This window comes from Podarcis liolepis (genome assembly GCF_965112155.1).
Source record: "Podarcis liolepis genome assembly, chromosome: 17".
In the NCBI taxonomy this organism is placed as follows: Eukaryota; Metazoa; Chordata; class Lepidosauria; order Squamata; family Lacertidae; genus Podarcis; species Podarcis liolepis.
The window spans coordinates 9,838,826-9,857,640 of NC_139571.1; the positions used below are offsets into that span (position 1 = coordinate 9,838,826).

The 18,815-nt window shown below is 49.7% G+C and overlaps 1 protein-coding gene across 6 annotated transcripts in view; it reads left to right on the forward strand.

Moving 5' to 3' along the window:
• The first annotated feature begins 15,892 nt into the window (after nucleotides 1-15,892).
• ELAVL3 (ELAV like RNA binding protein 3) overlaps nucleotides 15,893-18,815 on the forward strand; it is an 81,496-nt gene continuing 78,573 nt past the window's right edge. For 3 of the 6 annotated variants that reach the window (XM_083483158.1, XM_083483160.1, XM_083483159.1), the window contains exon 1: nucleotides 15,893-16,718. In XM_083483158.1, coding sequence (XP_083339284.1) covers nucleotides 16,710-16,718 — 9 coding nt within the window. In that variant the 5' untranslated portion in view covers nucleotides 15,893-16,709. The remainder of the gene's footprint in view (nucleotides 16,719-18,815) is intronic. The other 3 variants (XM_083483163.1, XM_083483161.1, XM_083483162.1) reach the window with 3 other exon arrangements.

The window sequence follows — 18,815 nt, forward strand, 5'->3', positions numbered from 1 at the left end:
TCTGAATGGAATCCTTAGGTACTAGTTGTTGTTGTTAATTACTAGTGTGTGTAGTAGATGTGCTGTGCAGGTATGTCTCATAAAAATATGCAGAGCAGGCTCCCAACTTGTGCTGAAATAACATTATCCAGGAGTGATTGGCAGGGGTTGGGGGTGGTGGCAAGGAAACAGTTTAACCTCATTCCCCTCAGGCTACTCTGTTTCAGGTTTCTGCTGCACCCCTTTGCGCCTCCCTGCAGATCTGCAGGCTTGGGGCCCTGGTGCCTCCCTCTCAGCCCGCTTGCAGTGTGCTGCAGCCTCCATTGCATCCCAGCCCTTCCTGGCGGTTTTGCTCCGCTAGCCCTCAGCTCAGCCTGCTCATCTTTGCCAGCGGAAGAATAAACATGGACAGCTTTGTATGGAAATTAGGCCCCAGTGCTAGTGCCAGACGCTAATGTTAAACCACAGTCTGCTGACAAAGCTGAAGGAGGATGCTGGGCTTTTTCCACAAGAGGCAGTTCTAGCTGGATTCCCTGTGCAATTGAAAATGGCCCTGGAGGAGGGGCTGCTGCTGCTGCTGCTGCTGCTGCTGCTGCTGCTGAGGATTCAGCCAAGACCAGATTCATGCTGGTGGGAATCTTCAGCCTTGATGTGCTTTAAAATGTGCTTAGTTTTCAAGCACAGACCAGGCACCTGCGCTGGATGATGTGCAGACCAGATCAGGGGCCCCCTGTCCAGGGTGCTGAACACCACCTGCTCACACCTCTGAGTTATCCTCATTTATTTTCATGTTCAAGGGGGTGAAGCAAGTGGAAAGTGAGTCGGCAAGCCCTGGCAAAAGCAGGGATTCTTGAGTCACCTTCCTTTGATCTTGGTGACAGTGTTCACCTACGTGTGCTGGCTAGGGCTGTGATCGGGACAGCTGCGGAAGGCTGGTTACCCACAAGAGCTGGCATGCAGCTAGTTGTCAATCAAGTATTTATATCTTTTTGTCATCTCTGAAATAAATTCTCTACGTGATGTATAAGTCATTAAAGACAAAACAAATTAAAACCTACAGTGGTGCCACCGAATGCAAACTAAAACAAAACTAAAACCAACAAGCCAGCTTAACTCTGCTCGCAGCTCCATAAAGAAACCTATCACTATCTACAATAGTCACAACTTGGGCTTACTCAAGGTGAGGTCGTACAAGCCCTCACCTGCTAACAAGGCTCTCTTCTGCCCCATGCTTAGGCAGAACACCCTCTGCCATGAGAAGGTAAGCATACATATATTTGAGATTTTAATAGCAGGAGGAGAGCAGTAACATCTCCTTGGGTATTCTGCCTTTGACCTGAAGGTTGCCATAGTAATGTATAGTCCTGTACATCAAAGTCCTGCAGTCAAAGATTTGGCTGGTTATTTTGAATCAATGTATGGACCTCTGCAGCTCCTGGCCATGTGCCCGTCTCCTCTCTGACCATTTTCACTTCCAGTTTCCTTTTTCCTCCCAGACTGCTGCCTCATTCCTCTGGATCAGCCCCCCTTCCTTTGCAGTTCTGCCTTTGCAAGCCCCTGCAACCCCTTTCTTCCCATCTTCCCAGGTCCTTCTATCTACTCTCCAAGATCTGAGCAGCTCAGGCAGTGAAAGGCAGAGACCCCTCTGTCTGCCCCACCTCTCTGTGACTTTAGGGCAGCTCAGCCAACCACAGTCACTGGCTTCTGCAGCATCACAAATTTTCTAGTGCATGTCAACGTAGGTTGAAGGGACAGTTGAAACAGCAAGCTACAGAACTGGAATTCATTAATACAGCCAAAGCTGAAGAAAGATTGTGGGTAGTTCTCTCAGACACCTGACCAGTAATGGTCTCCCAGCTGATGTTAGTAAAATGGTCTAACGTTCATAATTGGATGCATTGGCAAATGTGGGTTATGTTCAGATAAGAAACTGAAACCAATGAACAGCCATTCCTACACAAGCACTAGCTCCTGTACCACACTGTCATGGCCTGGCTGGATGCAGAGGAATACTGGGAGGAACTAGCTAGGGAAGCAAGAAGGGAACCCCCAGGAGAAGAAGGCTCAGAGCCAGGGGATTGGTGCTGAAATGACAATGAGTGGTCAGAGGGAGAAGAAGGAGCAGACTGGGAGGAGGAGGTGTCAGAAGCTGAAGAAATAACAGGGTTTAGTGAGCAGGAAGAGGCTGTGGCAGAAGGCAGTCCGGAATTGGAGGCAGAAGCAGAGGGTGTGTGTATCAAGAGGCAGAGAGGAGCCAGGCTGCTGAAGAAGCCAAGGAATCTCCCCCCTTCTGCTAAGACCATCTCCCCTCCTACTTGGTCTACCAGAAGATGGAGAGGAATGAAGAGAGAGGAGCAAAGAGAGACAAGAAAATATAGCCATAGGCTGCTGGGGAACGAACCTAGGGAGGAGTCTCAGAGAGCAGTGGGAAGTGGGGGACCTTCAATCCTCATGGGACAAGACCTACTAGAAAGAGTTGCTGTGATCACTAGGCCTGCACTGTTTTGGTTAACTCCACTGACACCAGGTGTTTTATTGCTGACCTACTCCTGGCTCCAGCCCTCCCCCTCTCACACAGAGTTCAGTGGTAGGTAAAAGACTTTGTATGTCAATAGGAAAAGTTGTCCCTACTATGATGCATAGACAGCTGGAGGGGGAGGTCTGCTGCCCACTATTCCCATTTCTTGTGCTTCCCTGAGGGGCTCAGTAACCTAACTCAGGATTTGCCTGACCGCCCACACTCTGTGGCAGGTGGCCAGGCAGAGAAATTCCTCGCATGATCTAACCCAACCACAGGGGACTAGAAAGGCAAGTGGTATTTACAGCAGAGGCTGGATTGGGCACCTGGCATCCTTCAGCCCTGGAGAACCCTGCTTTCAGCAGGGGAAGGGTTGCACTACAGGCCCTCCAAGGTCCCTTCCAACTCTGCAATTCTATTATTTGTTGTTGTTGTTGTTGTTGGGGCAGGGGAAAGAGCCAGCACTATGAAGGAGATGAGCAGGGGAAGGAAAGCCTCCTGGGGCTATCAAGGCGGCCACTTTGAGAAACAGAATATTGAACTAGATCACATCACACAAACCAATTTCCGGCCTTTTAAACAAGTTTTACATTGACATCATGGAAGGGGGAAGCACAGCACATGCTCTCCATGTCATTTTTGTCCTGAAGTGTAGCAAGGGAAAACTGGAGAAGGAGCCCTTTCTGACCGCTGTGTCAGTTGAACTATAGATGCTGCCAAGCTTATTGCCGAACGCAGAAGGGGCACCAGCCCGGAGACCTCATTGTTATCACTTCAGTGCCAGGCAAAAACATGTATGTTTTCCAGGACTCTAAGTTAAAGTGTTCTTTAACTTTAAATAGGCAGTCAAATTAAGCTAAGTTAAAGCGTTCTTTAACTTAGATTTATTTGACTGCCTATTTAATTTGGCTGGTCTTGTTATATTTGGTTAGTTTGCAGCATTACTTTGCATATTGTTGTTGTTGTTGTTTGCTTAATGCTGGTTTTTGTTTTTTTGTTTCTTATTGCTCTATAAGCCACCCTTGGGAACATAAACCCGCATTGAAGGTGTGGCATATGATTCTTTAAGCAAGTAAATGTGTGAAAATGACCATATTGAAATAAGGTCACTTGCTAACCCACTGAGACAGACTAGTTTGCAACAGCTCTGAAATTTGGCTGCCCTCACTCCCATCTCTTATATCCTCTCCATTCCCTGCCCCATTGCAGGAAGGGCTGCTTCTCTTTTGTTCCTTAACCCGACCATCCCCTTTCATATTCCCCAGTCTAGCCATATGGCTCCTTGTGGAATATACACCTTTCCCCAAGCAAGTTTCTGGGGTCACAGCTAGCACCTGACTCCTTGACGTGACCCAAGGGGCCCAGGCCCAGCCTCCTCATTAGAGAAAAGACATGTTCCTGTCCCCAGTTTGGCTAGAGGAGCCCCAAGAGATAGGGGCAGATGAACCCTTGCTGGGATAATTGCTGGCATATGTTTTCCTCTCTCCAACATCCAGGCTTTAGAGGGAAGAAACAAAGTCAGCATCCCATAGACAGAATACAATAAGCCTGGAATTGGAAGCCCACACCGCTGCCCCCAAACAGAGAAAACATGGATGTTTAGACTCTGGTCTCAAGGAGGAAAGGTTCCCGTGTGTTAAGAATGAAATTGGGGCCCATAGCAAGGGGAGGGAAAGGAATAAGAGGCAAGCCCCCTCTTCCAACAGGCAACTAAAAGGCAGGCGTGGTTCACAAAGTGATGGGAGTCTTGGAGAAAATATCCCGACTTCACATAGGCTGTGACTATCAATGAAAGAGATATTGGAATCATGGTGGGAAACAAACTGAAAAACATCAAGTCAATCTGCTGTGGCCACGAAACAGGCATGCTAAATGCTGGGATTATTAGAAAATGGAAAGTGAAACTGCAATTGAAAATAAAACTGCAATGCCAAGAAAACTATGCTATGGTTACTTTTGGTACAATATACGGTACAGTTCTGGTGGAACCATCTACAAAAGGATATAGAGCTTGGGAAAGTGCAGAACAGAGAAAAGATTGAGGATTTGGAGCACCTATTGTGGTGTAGTGGTTAAGAGCAGTTGACTCGTAATCTGGTGAACCGGGTTCACATCCCCGCTCCTCCACATGCAGCTGCTGGGTGACCTTGGGCCAGTCACACTTCTCTGAAGTCTCTCAGCCCCACTCAGCTCACAGAGTGTTTGTTGTGGGGGAGGGAGGGAAAGGAGATTGTTAGCTGCTTTGAGACTCCTTAGGGTAGTGATAAAGCGGGATATCAAATCCAAACTCCTCCTCCTCTTCTTCTTCTTCTTCCCTGTGAGCTAAGTATATTTACACACACACACACACACACACACACACACACACTGCAGATCTATCACAATCGAAGGTTAGAAAATTATAAACTGTTGACTGGAAGAGAGAGGGAGAGGAAAGATCCTCTCTCCCCACCTGCTCCACGTATTGTCATACGTTCTAGCTGGAGCAGGGGTGGGGAGCCTGTTGCTCAACAGGCATTCTTGGACTGCAGCTCCTGCCATCGCTAGCAATTGACCATGCTGGCTGGAGCCGATGGGAGTCAAGCCCAAGAACACATGGAGTGAGGCTGGTTAGCCACCCCACTACTAGATCTAAGACTGCACTGTGAGTGTAGCTATTCTGCGTGAAATTATCTTGAGTGGGCTCCTTTAGAAACATGGGAAGTAGAAGTAGAATGTTACTGAGTTTTGTTCTCTTCTCAGGCAGAAGAGTTACATCAGAGGCTTACTTTTATCGATTTCTTTAATCTGTTACTTTGCTTCAGTATGAGCCTTGCGGGCAAATTAATCATCAAAACAGGTAAAGCTCATCCCAAACCCAGGAAGCTGCTGCTACAGAATTAAGCTCCAAACTTCTCCAAGAGAGGGAGAGTCAGAATCCATGGAATACCGGTAAGTTAATGTGATCTAGTTAACTACAGCAGCAGCAGCAGATTTGGGGGGTCCTATGCCCCACCCCTTTGCCAAGAAGCATGGAAAGGATGTCAGAATTCTGCAACAGCAGAGTGCCTATTATTCAGTGAGAAATAGATTACCTGCACAAGAAGAAACAAGGGATAAACCAAAGACTGGGAGCTGTCTCTGGTGCTGAAATTGATTGTGAGCAAGAAAATGGCAGAGGACCCATCGCCTCTGGTTCTATCCTTGCTCTGAGGTAGGTGGAGGAGAGGTGGTCCTTCAGAAGACCCTTCAGCTGGGGGAGGGGGCACCACTGGGACCCTCTTCTTCCCCCCCTCCTCTCAAGGCATGTTTGTTGCTCAGAAACCCCCATGGGCACCCTGAGTTAAGCTGAATCACGTTTGGAAGCCCCAGACATTGTTGATTCATGTGCCCCACTCCATCCTCTTCTTCAATTCCCAGAGCCATAGGAGTAAGTAGAAGAGAGGCATCACCTGCCCCCTGTTTTAAGTATGTTACAACAGATTAAGTTACTCAACATTGTGCAGGGAAAGTTAGCTGCACTATAACTTTACCTACAAGTGTGGAACTGGATGCTTGTGCCACAAATGCTAAGTGTTGTGTGCTTAGGGAATAAACACCCATATTTTGATGTGTTGGGGAGCAGCGTAGGCTCCTGTTCTGCTGAGGGATGTGGTCAGACCATGCATTCCAATAGAGCCTTTGCTTGATGACAATGGGGTATATACAAGCCCTGCCCCATGGGTTGGGAACCTCTGGCTATCCAGATGTTATTGGACTGCAACTCCCACCATCCCTGACCACTGGCTATGTCCAGATGTCCATGTTCCCCACTCTTGCCCTACCCACTTGGTTTACTTACCTAAATAGGTATGAGCTGGTAACACTTGGTTGGCACTGGGTTCAAGACAGAGAGATGCCTGAGCTCCTCTTGAGACATAGGTTCTTCCAGATGTTATGCACTGGTAGGCAGGGATTCATTAACCACCAAGATACATTTTTTGGTATGTTAAAGCAGGTGCTTTGGGGCTTCTCATAATGTCCTTCTTTTCTGGGTACATCTATCCAATTCATTGATGCATTCACAGCTCTTCGAATAATAGTGCAGCAGTGTAAGAAAGCCATATGAGAATGAACACTAAAAGTAGAAGTTCTGATGAACTGGACTCTGGTCCATGAAAGCTTATGCCATTTGTTAGTTTTTAAGATGCTGCAAGGCTCAGGATTGATTCCGCTGCAACAGACTAACACAGCTACCCCTCTGGAAATGAAAAGTGATTCAAATGAAGAGAGAGAAGTAACCATGTCAGAGGAAGACAAGCTGGGCTTCAGTAAAGGTGAGGAGCTGCAGCAAGCAAGAGACCACAGAACACAGAATTTTGCTGAGTGAGAGAATGGCAGTCCTAGACAGAGAATGGAAGTCGGAGGGGAGGGAAGAGAGGCGCTATGGTGCCATGGTGTTACCAACAAGTAGCAGAAGGCTGAGGGTACAACTAGGGACAAGGATTGACTGAAGGACAGAGGGAGAAAGAGGAAGGAAGGAAGGAAGGAAGGAAGGAAGGAAGGAAGGAAGGAAGGAAGGAGAACACAAGTGAAAAGATAAACAGATAGGAGAAGTAGGATTTATAAGAAAGCTGTCACGCTAAGCACACCCAAGCATTCACTTCAGTCACTTGAAGGGTACTGAACAGATAAAGGTTAGGGAGTGGCACTGTGGTCTAAACCACTGAGCCTCTTGGGATTGCCAATAGTAAGGTTGGCGGTTTGAATTTGTACGACGGGATGAGCTCCCGTTGCTCTGTCCCAGCTTCTTCCAACCTAGCAGTTTGAAAGCACACCAAGGCGAGTAGATAAATGTGGTAGGAAGGTAAACGGTGTGGCAGCTGTGGCAGGAAGGTAAACGGTGTTTCCGTGTGCTCTGGTTTTCGCCATGGTGTTCTGTTGTGACAGAAGCGGTTTAGTCATGCTGTCGGCGGACAAACGCCGACTCCCTTGGCCTGAAAGCAAAGATGTGCACTGCACACCATAGTCGCCTTTGACTGGACTTAACCATCCAGGGGTCCTTTACCTTTATCTTTTACTGAACAGTTATGCTGACCAGCAGAAGATATCACCTCATTTTTTGCCATGCCTTGCTTATTTGAGTAAAAGCAAGGGCAACTTGGGGTTCCAGGCATTGACATCTCTGGATGTTCTCAGCTTGGCATTTCCCAAAAGGAAAAATCACACCATCACTCATGGAAGAAACACATGATTTCAGGTACAGTGAATGACCTCCTAAGTCAAGTTATTTTTGGAAACCAAACAAAGCAGGCCAGTTACATTTCAATTAGACAAAGAGACTATGCAGCTGAGTCATTATGGTCTGAAAGAAGAGAAAGTGATCATCATTACAGGGGATACCTGCAGGGAGTTGTCTGGTCCAACTACAGAAGATAATGGTTGTGGAATGCATGCAAAACCCTTGGTGAACTGAAAACAAGAGGACTCAGCTTGGCAATTCAGTGTAAATCAAGCATTATTTCTATGGCCAATATCACATATTTTTATAAATACACAAAAAGGGAGATTTTTACTTAATGGTTCTGTGAGGTATGACATAGTGCTGTTACTTGTCCCGAAGATGTGGAGGCTTAGTGATTTACCATATTTTTCGCTCTATAAGACGCACCAGACCACAAGACGCACCTAGTTTTTGGAGGAGAAAAACAAGAAAAAAAATATTCTGAATCTCAGAAGCCAGAACAGCAAGAGGGATTGCTGCGCAGTGAAAGCAGCAATCCCTCTTGCTGTTCTAGCTTCTGGGATAGCTGCACAGCCTGCATTCGCTCCATAAGACGCACACACATTTCCCCTTACTTTTTAGGAGGGGAAAAGTGAGTCTAATAGAGCAAAAAATACGGTAACTAGATAAAATCCCACTCGGGTTTGAAGATCAGAGAAGCAACCCGCATCCCCGTTAGGAATGACAGCCATGGAAGTAGCTGTTAAGACCAAGCAAATGTCCTGATCCATCTGCATTGTAGAAGATGCTTTCATGTTGGGGTGACTCATGATCTGGAGAATATGCAGCAGAGCGTTCACAGAGAAATTCAGTATTCCAAAATCCCTTTGTTGATTCATAAAACTTGGGTTTCATCTTTCTTTTTCTTTAGAAAATTTGTATCCCACCTTCCTAATGCATTCACACTGCAGCTTACAACAATTAAAATGCAGTGATTTTACATTAAAAAATACATCCCTCCTCCTCCTGTGATCACTTGTAGTCAAGTAAGATTGTCTTCCATGAACTTCCATGAACTACCATGGTCTTAATGGTGAGTCCGTAAGTGACTGTGGAGGCCATTTCTGGATCCACACGTCCTTCCACTGTGGGGACATAGGTCTCCAGGCAGGTGTTGATCACGGTGAGAGTTTGCCAAACGTGCCTTCCTCTTAGCACGCTTCTCCCTTTCATCCTGAGTTTCATCCTGAGTTCAAAGCCCATGACACCTTTGGTAAAGGCTGTTCTCCAATTGGAGCTCTCGCAGGCCAGTGCTTCCCAATTGTCAGTGTTTATACTACATTTTTAAAGATTTGCCTTGAGAGTCTTTAAACCTCTTTTGTTGACCACCAGCATTACGCTTTCCATTTTTAAATTTGGAATAGAGTAGTTGCTTTGGAAGACAATAATTAGGCATCCACACAACATGACCGGTCCAACAAAGATGATGAAGAATCAATAAAAATTCAACAACGACATAACAACGGAAACAAGCTCAGCAGATAAAAAAAACCTAAACGGAGTTTGTCATGTCATGTGCTAGGGAAGACAAAAGCTTTTCAGAATAGAAACATTTACACTAAATGGTGGAACATAGTAAAGGAGGAGTCCTACTGAACTTTCTGGGATCTGGTCATTTGAAGCTGCCTTATATGGAGTCTGGCCATTTGCCCATCTAGGACACAGTGCTGTCTTCTCTGATTGGCAATGGCTCTCTAGGGTCTCCAGTAGACTTCTTTCTGAGCAATGTCACTTGATATGTCTTTAAGTGAAGCTGCTTCAGTTGAGCTTGGTACCTTCTACATGCAAGGCATAAGCTTTGTCACTCAGCTACAGCTTCTTACAAATTGCCCGTCAGCTTTAAGCTGATAAGGAACCCAGGTGAGCAGCCAATATGATGGTTGCTAAGCCTATCAAGGGGGTGGGAGGTTGGTCAACAAGGGCCCTGGTGACATGTTTGCACAGAAAGCTACCTTTCCTTGTGCCCACTCCACAACTCCCTGCCCTCTGCAGCAAAGGGACCGCTCACCTCCATGATGAGCAGGTGAGATTCTCTGCAGCTACCTTGCTCCCCAGAGGTGTTTGGATTGTTAGCATCACTGACAGAACCCACTTCAGCGCCTGCTGCATCTTGGCAACTGCTCTAACCTTCTCACTTGAAACTGAAAGTGATTTCCCAGGCCTCTGCTGGGTAGATGGTAAGGGGTTCCTGCTGACAGTCCTCTCTCCTCGATTTCCCTCTTGGAGTTTCCCTTTAAAGGACCCTGTTGAATGCCTCTCTTCCTACATAAGAGCAAAAAACGAGTGAGAAGAGGGTGGGTGGGCGTGGTTGGTTTTGGTTCCTCTCATCTGCAGCGCAAGCTGTGTGGTTTGCAGATCTCCCCAGTGGAATAGGCCCGGCACAGCTATAAATCACCGGACGTGGATACAAAACCGTTACCTAGTTATGTGTGTGTGTGTCTCTCCCTCTCTCCCTCCCTCCCTCCCTCCCTCCCTCCCTCCGCTGAGACTAACTGTAATCTTCTCTTCTCTCTCACCCTCCATCAGAAATGGCGATGCTGCTGAAAATGAGCAGATGCCCACAAGACACAGCACGATACCTCCTGAGTGCAAATGAGGTAGGGGGCTTCACTGAAAACCAATCCTCTTCCCTCAGTTATGGCAAATATCCCCACCCACTTGAAAGCCGGGGAGGGGGGGAGATAGAGGGGCTGGAGGGGCAGAGGTCGGGACTCAGGGGGTGCCAGAGATGGCATCTGTTTAAAACGGTTCACATTGATCCTCCGAGTGGCTAGAAGCTCAGCTGCAGGGCGCCAGAATGGTGGGAAGCAGTGAATTTTGCAGATGAGAGAGCTTGACATTTTTTGCTGGCTGCTTTCTCTTTGCTCTGCACAGGAGTTCCTCTGGCAGGTGGAAGTTGGCAGGGCGAGGGTGGGGAGGGAGGGAGATCTGTTGATCTGAGGAATCACAGGGCTACACAGGCTCAGAGGATTGAAGCGACCGTCCACAGGGAAGCTAGATGGGGAAAACAGCTGTTGGTTTTTGGTGAAAGGATGCTGCTATGTGTAACCCTCCTCAACAGTCTGACCAATGTTACATAGCAAAGCAGAGGGCAGGGCAAGGAGGAGGGGAAGGCAACATACCTCCAAAGATGCTTTCAAGAAACAGAAAGAGAGAGAGAGAGAGAATTTTCAAAACAAAAGCTCTCCAGAGGTCCAATAGGCTGTTGCTGCTGGAACATGACTCCTGGGTGCTGATCTCAGTTTGGCAAGGTCTGTGGAAGAGAGCAGCGGGGAGCCTTGTTTTCGTTCCTTTCTCAACCACAGCTCAGAATGTGGCGTCTGATCTACTGATACAGGAAGAGGCTACTTTTAGAGGGAAGTCACATGATAATAGGGAAGGACGTTTTGGGGTGCAGGACTTCTGGAACACACTCCTGAGTCTGGAGTGATTGCTCTCCTTGTGGTTTAAATGAGTACTTACAGGGGAAGGAGCAAAGATCTGCGAAAGGCCCTGTGTTCTGACCTACAGCCATGGTCTCTCTTCCTTCCCAGTTCAGTTCCTTGGGTGAGAAGGAACTGCATGATGGGCCATGGAGAAGGACAATATGGTCCAGCAGTTTCAGAATCACGGCTTGGTGGAAGAGCTATGTTCAAATCCCACTTGCAGAACTACTTTGGCAGCCTGTTTTCCAACCTGCCTCGATTTTCCCATTTGTGGAAATGGGAACAAAGCACCCATTGCCTTCCACAGCATGGGGAAATTGAGTGTATTGCAGCAGAACTGTTTGGTTTCTTCTTGAAGTGCTATATAAATAGTGATAGCAATTGGCTGGTATAGGACTAAGGTGATGTTGTGTAGGCACTATGGTAAAGGATGGGGAAGGGGAGCCAGAAGCCACACCCCCTGAGTATGAAGCAAGATAATATTCCATTATGTACTCAAGGGTGCGGTTGTTTAAAAGTGTGGCACTTAATGTAACAACTTCATGGTGAGAACCAGCACCTATTTTTCTAGAAAAAGAAGCCCTGACTGCAGGTCTGCAGGTCTGGTAGAATCAGAGGTCAGTGCCAGCCAGGCTAGATTCATTATGGCTCTCTCAACAATTAACCTTCTGCTCTTTGAGGGAAGACTTTGATGGGGGCGGGCAGTGGCTTTCCATTTTTGGGTTTGTACAATTTGGTCTGGTGATCTTGGCAAACAGTGAGGCCCTCTTTCAGACCCACTTAGCGGTAGGTTGAATGACAAGCAAGGGTGGTCATATAGGAATAAACTCAGAGATTTCCAAGGTCATTGGGTACTGGAAGGTAAATAATACAAGCAAGAGATGATAGAAATATGTATGCGTGGCCTGCAGAAGAGAAAATTGCAGGTAAGGCCATGCTGGCAAAAACAAAATGACAGAACCATGACAGAATAATTGTACAGCAGACCTACTGAGAACATGATTTCAAAGGCTTAATACGGTAGAACTACTAGAAACCAAATCAGCACATGGGTTGTTCTTCTGCAAAGAACTAGAGATCATACTGTACAAATCTTGCTAATGTTCTGCCACAGATTTTTCTGTATGCAGCCCATCTACAAGGGCTGCAGGGAAGAACCGGGATGTGCCCTTCCCTCCTGCCGACTCCTTGTAAATAAAAAGGATTAGTGTTATCTAGTTCTACCCAAATCAAAACAATAACAAGTCAAAGAAAGAAAGAAAGAAAGAAAGAAAGAAAGAAAGAAAGAAAGAAAGAAAGAAAGGCTGAGACAAGTTAAAGTAAAAACACAGGCCAGTTCTAAAGATCAAAAATGCTAGTGCTTGCCAATCCTTGAACAAGCAACTGAGCTTACAAATAGCCACGTTTTTAGCTCATCAAACTGAACAGCAACAAACAACACACTGAAAAGACCAAAAAAAAAAAAAAAAAAAGAGCCACCCTAAAACAAGCCTACCAACAATATTCTGGGACACGTTTGCAAACAGACGACCTCGCCTGGTGAAACACGGCAGTACCAAGGCCAATGGAAAAGTGACAAGAGGCACACACAGAGATGAAAACACACACTTCCCCCTTGCTGAAATTAGAAATTCTGCAGTCCCTGCAATTCCACATGCTCGACTCCAGTTTGGTGAATACTTGTGTCCAGGACATTATCCGGGATCAAAATTTGGCAGCAAAATTCTGACGCTGTAAGAGAAATTAGTCAATTGCAAGATTAGGAAAGGGCTGTTAAGGGCAATCCCCAAGTCTGGATGGTTCTCATGCACTCTAACAAAGTACACTGATGGGGGGGGGGCATGGCACCAAGGGCATGCAGAAGATCCAGGTTCAATCCTCAGGATCTTCAGGTAGGACAAGGAATGATCCCACCCCTCTGAGTGATGCTGCAAGTCAATACTGAGCTAGATGGATTCAATCAATGGTGTTTCCTACACTTCCATATTTTTATTGGAGTGCAGAAGTTAAGTGGCTGGGAAACCCTTGCTTCACATGGAGCCAAGAGAAGTGTATTTACACTACAGATTTCAATGGGTTCAATAGCTATTCCCTCGCCATGGGGAGCACTGGGAATGATAGTTTTGTGTGAGGGGGTTAGCAACTTGCCCCCAAGAGGGAAATCATCATCATCTTCACCAAACTACAATTTCCAAGATTATTTAAGGGAAGACCGAGAAATTGCTTGAGGGTGGGCTTCTTCTGGGGGGAGCTGTCTAGGCAGGTAGGATCCTTAAGCAGTAGCTGCCCAGTGTGCCCCCCCTTAGTTTATGGTTACCAGATTTTTTTTCAATGAATCCGGGGACATTTTTATTTTTATTTTTTTTAAGCTGAGTAGCAACAGGAAGTCAGTAGTGGGGATGGTGAGGCAAAAGACCCTGGGCCCAAGCACACATGCATATTGTATAAAGGTGCAAAGCCCTTCTTTCGCACCCTGTGAAACATAAATGCGCAGAGTTTTTTTAAAAACTGGGCAATGGCCGCCCACCCGCAACTCCCGAGCCTCCCCCGATCAGTCAAAACAAAGGGGGAAGGGGGCAGGAAAATCTGTACCGCCAGACGTCCTCAGTTCCCCTTCGGCAGCAGGGGCAGTCAGCAGCCCGGAGCCATTTTTCCTCACTGGAAGTCCCCATATGATGTGTTGTGCACAAGATACATCATATGGGGACTTCCAGCAAGGAAAAATGGCAGGCACCATGGCAGCGAGCAGCTCCTGAAGCCAGCCAGAGCCAACTGCGCTACCAGGCTGGCTCTGGGCTGCTGTGGCTGCCGCTGCCATGTTTCCCAGGGACAGATTTGCAAATCTGGGGACATTCTGGGGACAGAATTTGTCCGGGGACAGATTTGCAAATCTGGGGGACTGTCCCTGGGAACTGGGTGTGTCTGGTAACCCTACCTTAGTTCTAATATGCCTGAATGGATTCTCAGGTGCGCAGCGCATCTCTGGGATACTTGCTAGAGTAGGGAAATAATAATGTTCAGGACATCTGTGACAAAAAAATATTCTCAGTTATATATTTTTAAAAAAACAAAGCCAAGTTCAGACTTGTCTCAGGCAGACGAACCGCTATCAGGTATGTTTCATTTAGAAGCCCTCAATGTTGGAGTAACTCTGGGTCTCTTTATAATAGAAGGAGCTCAGTTGTTTTTAGTTAGATGAGTAATTCTGTCTGGGGTTTACAAAGCTGGTGCCAAGAGATGACCTAGGACACTAGAATCTAAGTCGAACAGTACAGGAATATGGCACCTGATTGGGTATGATATGCCATTAAATAACTCAGTTGTGTGCGCCGGGGTGTGCAACTTCTAATCTAATGCTTTTACATGCAAAATGGGCAAACACAAGTTCAGTTGTGAGGACAGCTATTTTTGAGTTCCCTGACCTAGCTGTGAACACTTGTTTACTCCACAGTCGCCATCTTGCTCTCTGTGCCCACTGATTCTCGAATACCAGGGAATCAACTTTCAGCTTCAGATCTAAGCGTGGTTCCCTTGTGAGAGATATCTGCCCTTTCTCCCTTTGGCCAATTCAGCATACATGTATGGGCACCACCTCAAAGCCCTGCAAGAGAACCGGAGTCTGGAATATACATTCTGGATTTCAGTCGGAGCAATTTCATTTGCAACCAGAATCAGTTTACCTGGCATGGCTGGCTCTTATTCCAAGTGTCCCTTGCCAATATTGCAGAGGATGTTGGAGGGCAACTAATGGATTGTCCACCACTGGGTGTGCTCAGCACAGCATCCTCTTCGATGCTGCAGGGATGCTGCTGTGGGGGGCAACTTGCAGTGGTGTAGCGTGGGGGGTGCAGGGGGGGCCGGCCGCAGCGGGCGCAACATCTGGGGGTTAGGGTTAGGGGACGCAAATCCACGGGTTGGGGGCGCAAATCCACAGGTTAGAGGGCGTAAATTACTTGCCTTGCCCCGGGTGCTGACAACCTACGCTACGCCACTGGCAACTTGTGGATCCCGTGCAGTTTCACATGATCTGATAGTTCTGCTCCAGCACTTTCTTCATTGTTCCAAGAAAGCTAGTGTGTGTGTGTGTGTGGAGGGGGTCTTTTCTCTCTCTTTCTCTTAGAATCATAGAATTTCAGAGTTGGAAGGGACCCCAGGGTCATCTAGTCCAACCCGCTGCAATGCAGGGATTTTTTTTTTGCCCAACGTGGTGCTTGAACCCATGACCCTGAGATTAAGAGTTGCCATGCTGTACTGACGGAGCTATCCCAGCTCTTTCCTCCTTCCACCATCTCCCTTATCTCCCCCCACCCCGCTTTCTGGGGCAGGATGCGCGAGACATTTCTCTACCACCTGTTCTATGCCTTCCCCTAAATGGCGCCTTCCTCGCTTTATCTCCTCCCTGGGCCGGTGGGTGGTCTAAATGCCCGTCTGAACGGGCGTCTGCAGCGGGGGGGCGGGGAAGGGTTCACCATCGGGAGATAAAGGAAAGGGAGAAGAAGCAAAGATTCAGAGGGGGGCGCTTCGTCTTCTCTCCTTCGCGCATTTCGTTTTGCCCATCGTTACCTCCCCACGCAGCCTCTCCACCGTGTGTGTGTGTGGGGGGGGTTCTAAGCGGAGCAGGGAGGAGCGCGCCTCCGTGATGGCTCGCCGCCGCCAGCCAATGAGCGGGGGCCCTGTCAGTCTTGGGGGGGGGCTCATAAAAGCTTCTGGCCCGGCAGGTGGGGGGCCACTGAGGGGCTGCGCGGGCGGCGGAGCGAGCCCAGCTGCGGCGGCCGGGGCCCCCGACGGACTAGCGCCTTGCTCGCGGCCAAGGACAGGCCCCGAGGGGGGGCCCGGAGAAGAGAGCGCCCGCCCATCCCCCTCTCCCCCCCCCCTCGCCAAAATCCCCGGGTGTAAATAGTCAAGGGCGTTTAAAGGACCATTGTGTGAATCTCCGCGAGTCGCTTGCCTCCCGTCCGTCCCTCCTCCGTTTCCCCCCCTTTTTAATTTCCCCCCTTAAAAAAAAATAATCCGCCCATTTCTCTCTCTCTCTCGTTCTACTCCCCCCCTCCCGCGTTCTTTTCTTTTTCTGTTTTCTCCGCTCCGTCCTCCTCTCCTTTTAACATTCCTCACGGCTCCCTTCTCCGGACTCAATCCCGCTTCGACGCCCATCCTTTCTCCTTTTCCTCTTCTTCCGTTCCATCCCCGCCTCCCTTCTCCTCGCGAGGGAAGCTGTTTTTATAAAAAGAAGGGTTTTTCTTCCCTCCGCTTCTCCCCCGCCGCCCCCCCGGGACAGCAATTTATCCTCGCTTCCTCCCTCCCCCCCACCTCACCCGGACGGTCCCCCCCCCTTATTTTGTATGCGCCACCGTCGCCGGGGGGTCCAACTCGCCATCGATCGGGAAGGCAAGGCGACCCCCGCCCCGCACCCGGGGCCAATCCGTTCCGACCCGCCCCACCCGAGGAGGAGGAGGAGGAGGAAGAAGAAGGGGGCGAAGAAGCCCGATTCTAGAGCCGTCCACGGAGCCGCCGCCGCCGCCCGGCAGGATCCCGGCGCGCCCTAAGCATGGTCACTGTAGGTATTTCGCGGCTCCGGCGCTCCTTTGTATGCTTCGGGGGCGGCGGCGGGCTGGATGGGGGAAAGGGGGAAATGTAGCGGAGACGGCGCTCCGGAGAGCCCTGCCCCTCCCCGCTGTTGGTTCGGGGGAGCTTTGGCCTTGAACGGGGAGGTGAAAGGGAAGGCGAAATCTCTGCCGCGGTGGCTCTCCGCCGGCGCATTCGCCCCCTTCGCCAGGGACACGCGCGCACACAAGGGGGGCTCTTTGGAGACTCGGGAGCCTGAAAGGATCCATACGACACCCTTCCACCCCATTAAAAGATTGCGGGCGGGCGGAGAAGGGCTAAAGAGCGTGTTCACACGAACACACACACACGTATCTGGATTGTGTCAGCTATAGTACGTTGTGCAGGTCGGAGAGAAGGGCGAGCCTCTCTCGGGTTTTCCTTGGGGAGGGTGTGCGTATTCGAGTGCATGGCCGAAGCGGAGCTAGCTGCGTCTCGGAGGACGATGGAATCGACCATAACACACCAAAGCATCTATTATAATGGGGGGGGGGGGTGTCCTATCCGTGTGGTTGATTTTTTTTCTTGGAGGGGAACGGTTATGCAGATACAACAGTCCTTTCCTGCACGCATCCATCACCGTGGAGGTCGTGCAAGAAGGGGAGAGAAGGACATTTTGCGCTCCCCCCCCCTCCTCGCGTTGCCTCCGCAGGGTGGCCCAGCTTAAGCCAGATTTCTAGCTCAGCGGCTTGCAATTTTGGATGCAACCCGACGGGTTTCTGGAGAGATCCGAGAGATATTGCGCGTAGGAATTGGGAGGGGAGGCGGTGTCTGGGCGTTTTGTGCGCCTCGATCGCTTCGGGGTGTGTCTCTCTCGAGCTGGCCGCGGGCAACCGTTGCTGCTTCGCGCACGTCTGGCTGCCGCCATGCAGGCGCGCGTAAGGCACGCCGCTTTCTCGGCTGGGTGGGATCGCCGCCCGCGGGCCACCTCGTGCTCGACGGGGCCGGGAAGGCGCGCGGTGGCCCTCTCCGCATGCCGCCCTCGGGCGCGCATCTCCAAGCGGCTCCTCGGAGGCGAGGAAGGAGCTGCTGCAGCCCGCTGCCTCCGCCAACGGTGCCTTGGAGAGGGGGAGGGCAAGCGGCGAAATGAAAGCGATCCGGCTTGACACGGGACGGGCGGGGGAGCCGACGATGCCGTTGCAAGGGGGCTTCGTCTATCTAGAACCTGCATTTCTCCGCTGCTGCCGCCGCCGCCGCCCCTCTGCACGCAAGCGGGGGAGGGACGCGCCGCCCTCCTTGGCGCGTTGCATTTTGTTGCGCGCTTGCAAATGCCATCCTTTTGAAAAGCAGCATCGCGCTCTCCCGCTCCCCCCCCCCGCAACCTCGTCCTCTCTCCTAGAGAGACGTTCCCATCTGGGCCCCACCCCACCCACCCACCGACCCACCCACCCCCCGCGAGCTGGAGAGCGAGTCTGCTGGCAGGGGGATTGCAGGCGAACAAAAGGAGCTGGCGGCAGCATTTCAGGGAGGGGTTTGAGTGCCTCCCCCGACGCACAATCGGCTTGTACTGAGGCTGTTGCAATGCTGCCAGGAGGAGGAGGAGGAGGAGACGGGGTGGAAATGCGGAAAAGGGATGGAGGGGACGCGCGCGTGTCTCAGGCGGCGGGAGAATAGGGGTGTGAGATGGCGAGGTTGGGTGAGCAGCAGGGAGGAAGGTGGCAAGACCCAGCGGGCTCCGTGTGTGTGTGTGTGTGTGTGTGTGTGTGTATGCGCGTGCAAGGGAAGCATGGCATGGGTGGGTCTGTGACCAGACTTCCCTCTGTGCAATATGCGCCTGGTTGCAGGTAGGCGGGGTGGGGGCAGATATGAGTGCCTGCTCATGCCACATTTAGGGTTTAAAAAGGCGGGGACCACCGTAAGGGGAAAACAGCCTTTGTAGATGACACAAAGCCATTTTGACCTTGTAGCGATTGCTCAGTTGTGCACTCCTGCCGTACTGCAATGTGCACCCCACCCTCTGGAAAGCATGGGCATGGAGGGAGAAAGGAGTGGGGTGTGTGTGTAGGGCTGGAGTGGTGGCTTAGATTCATGTGTGCTTTCTTTCTGTAAT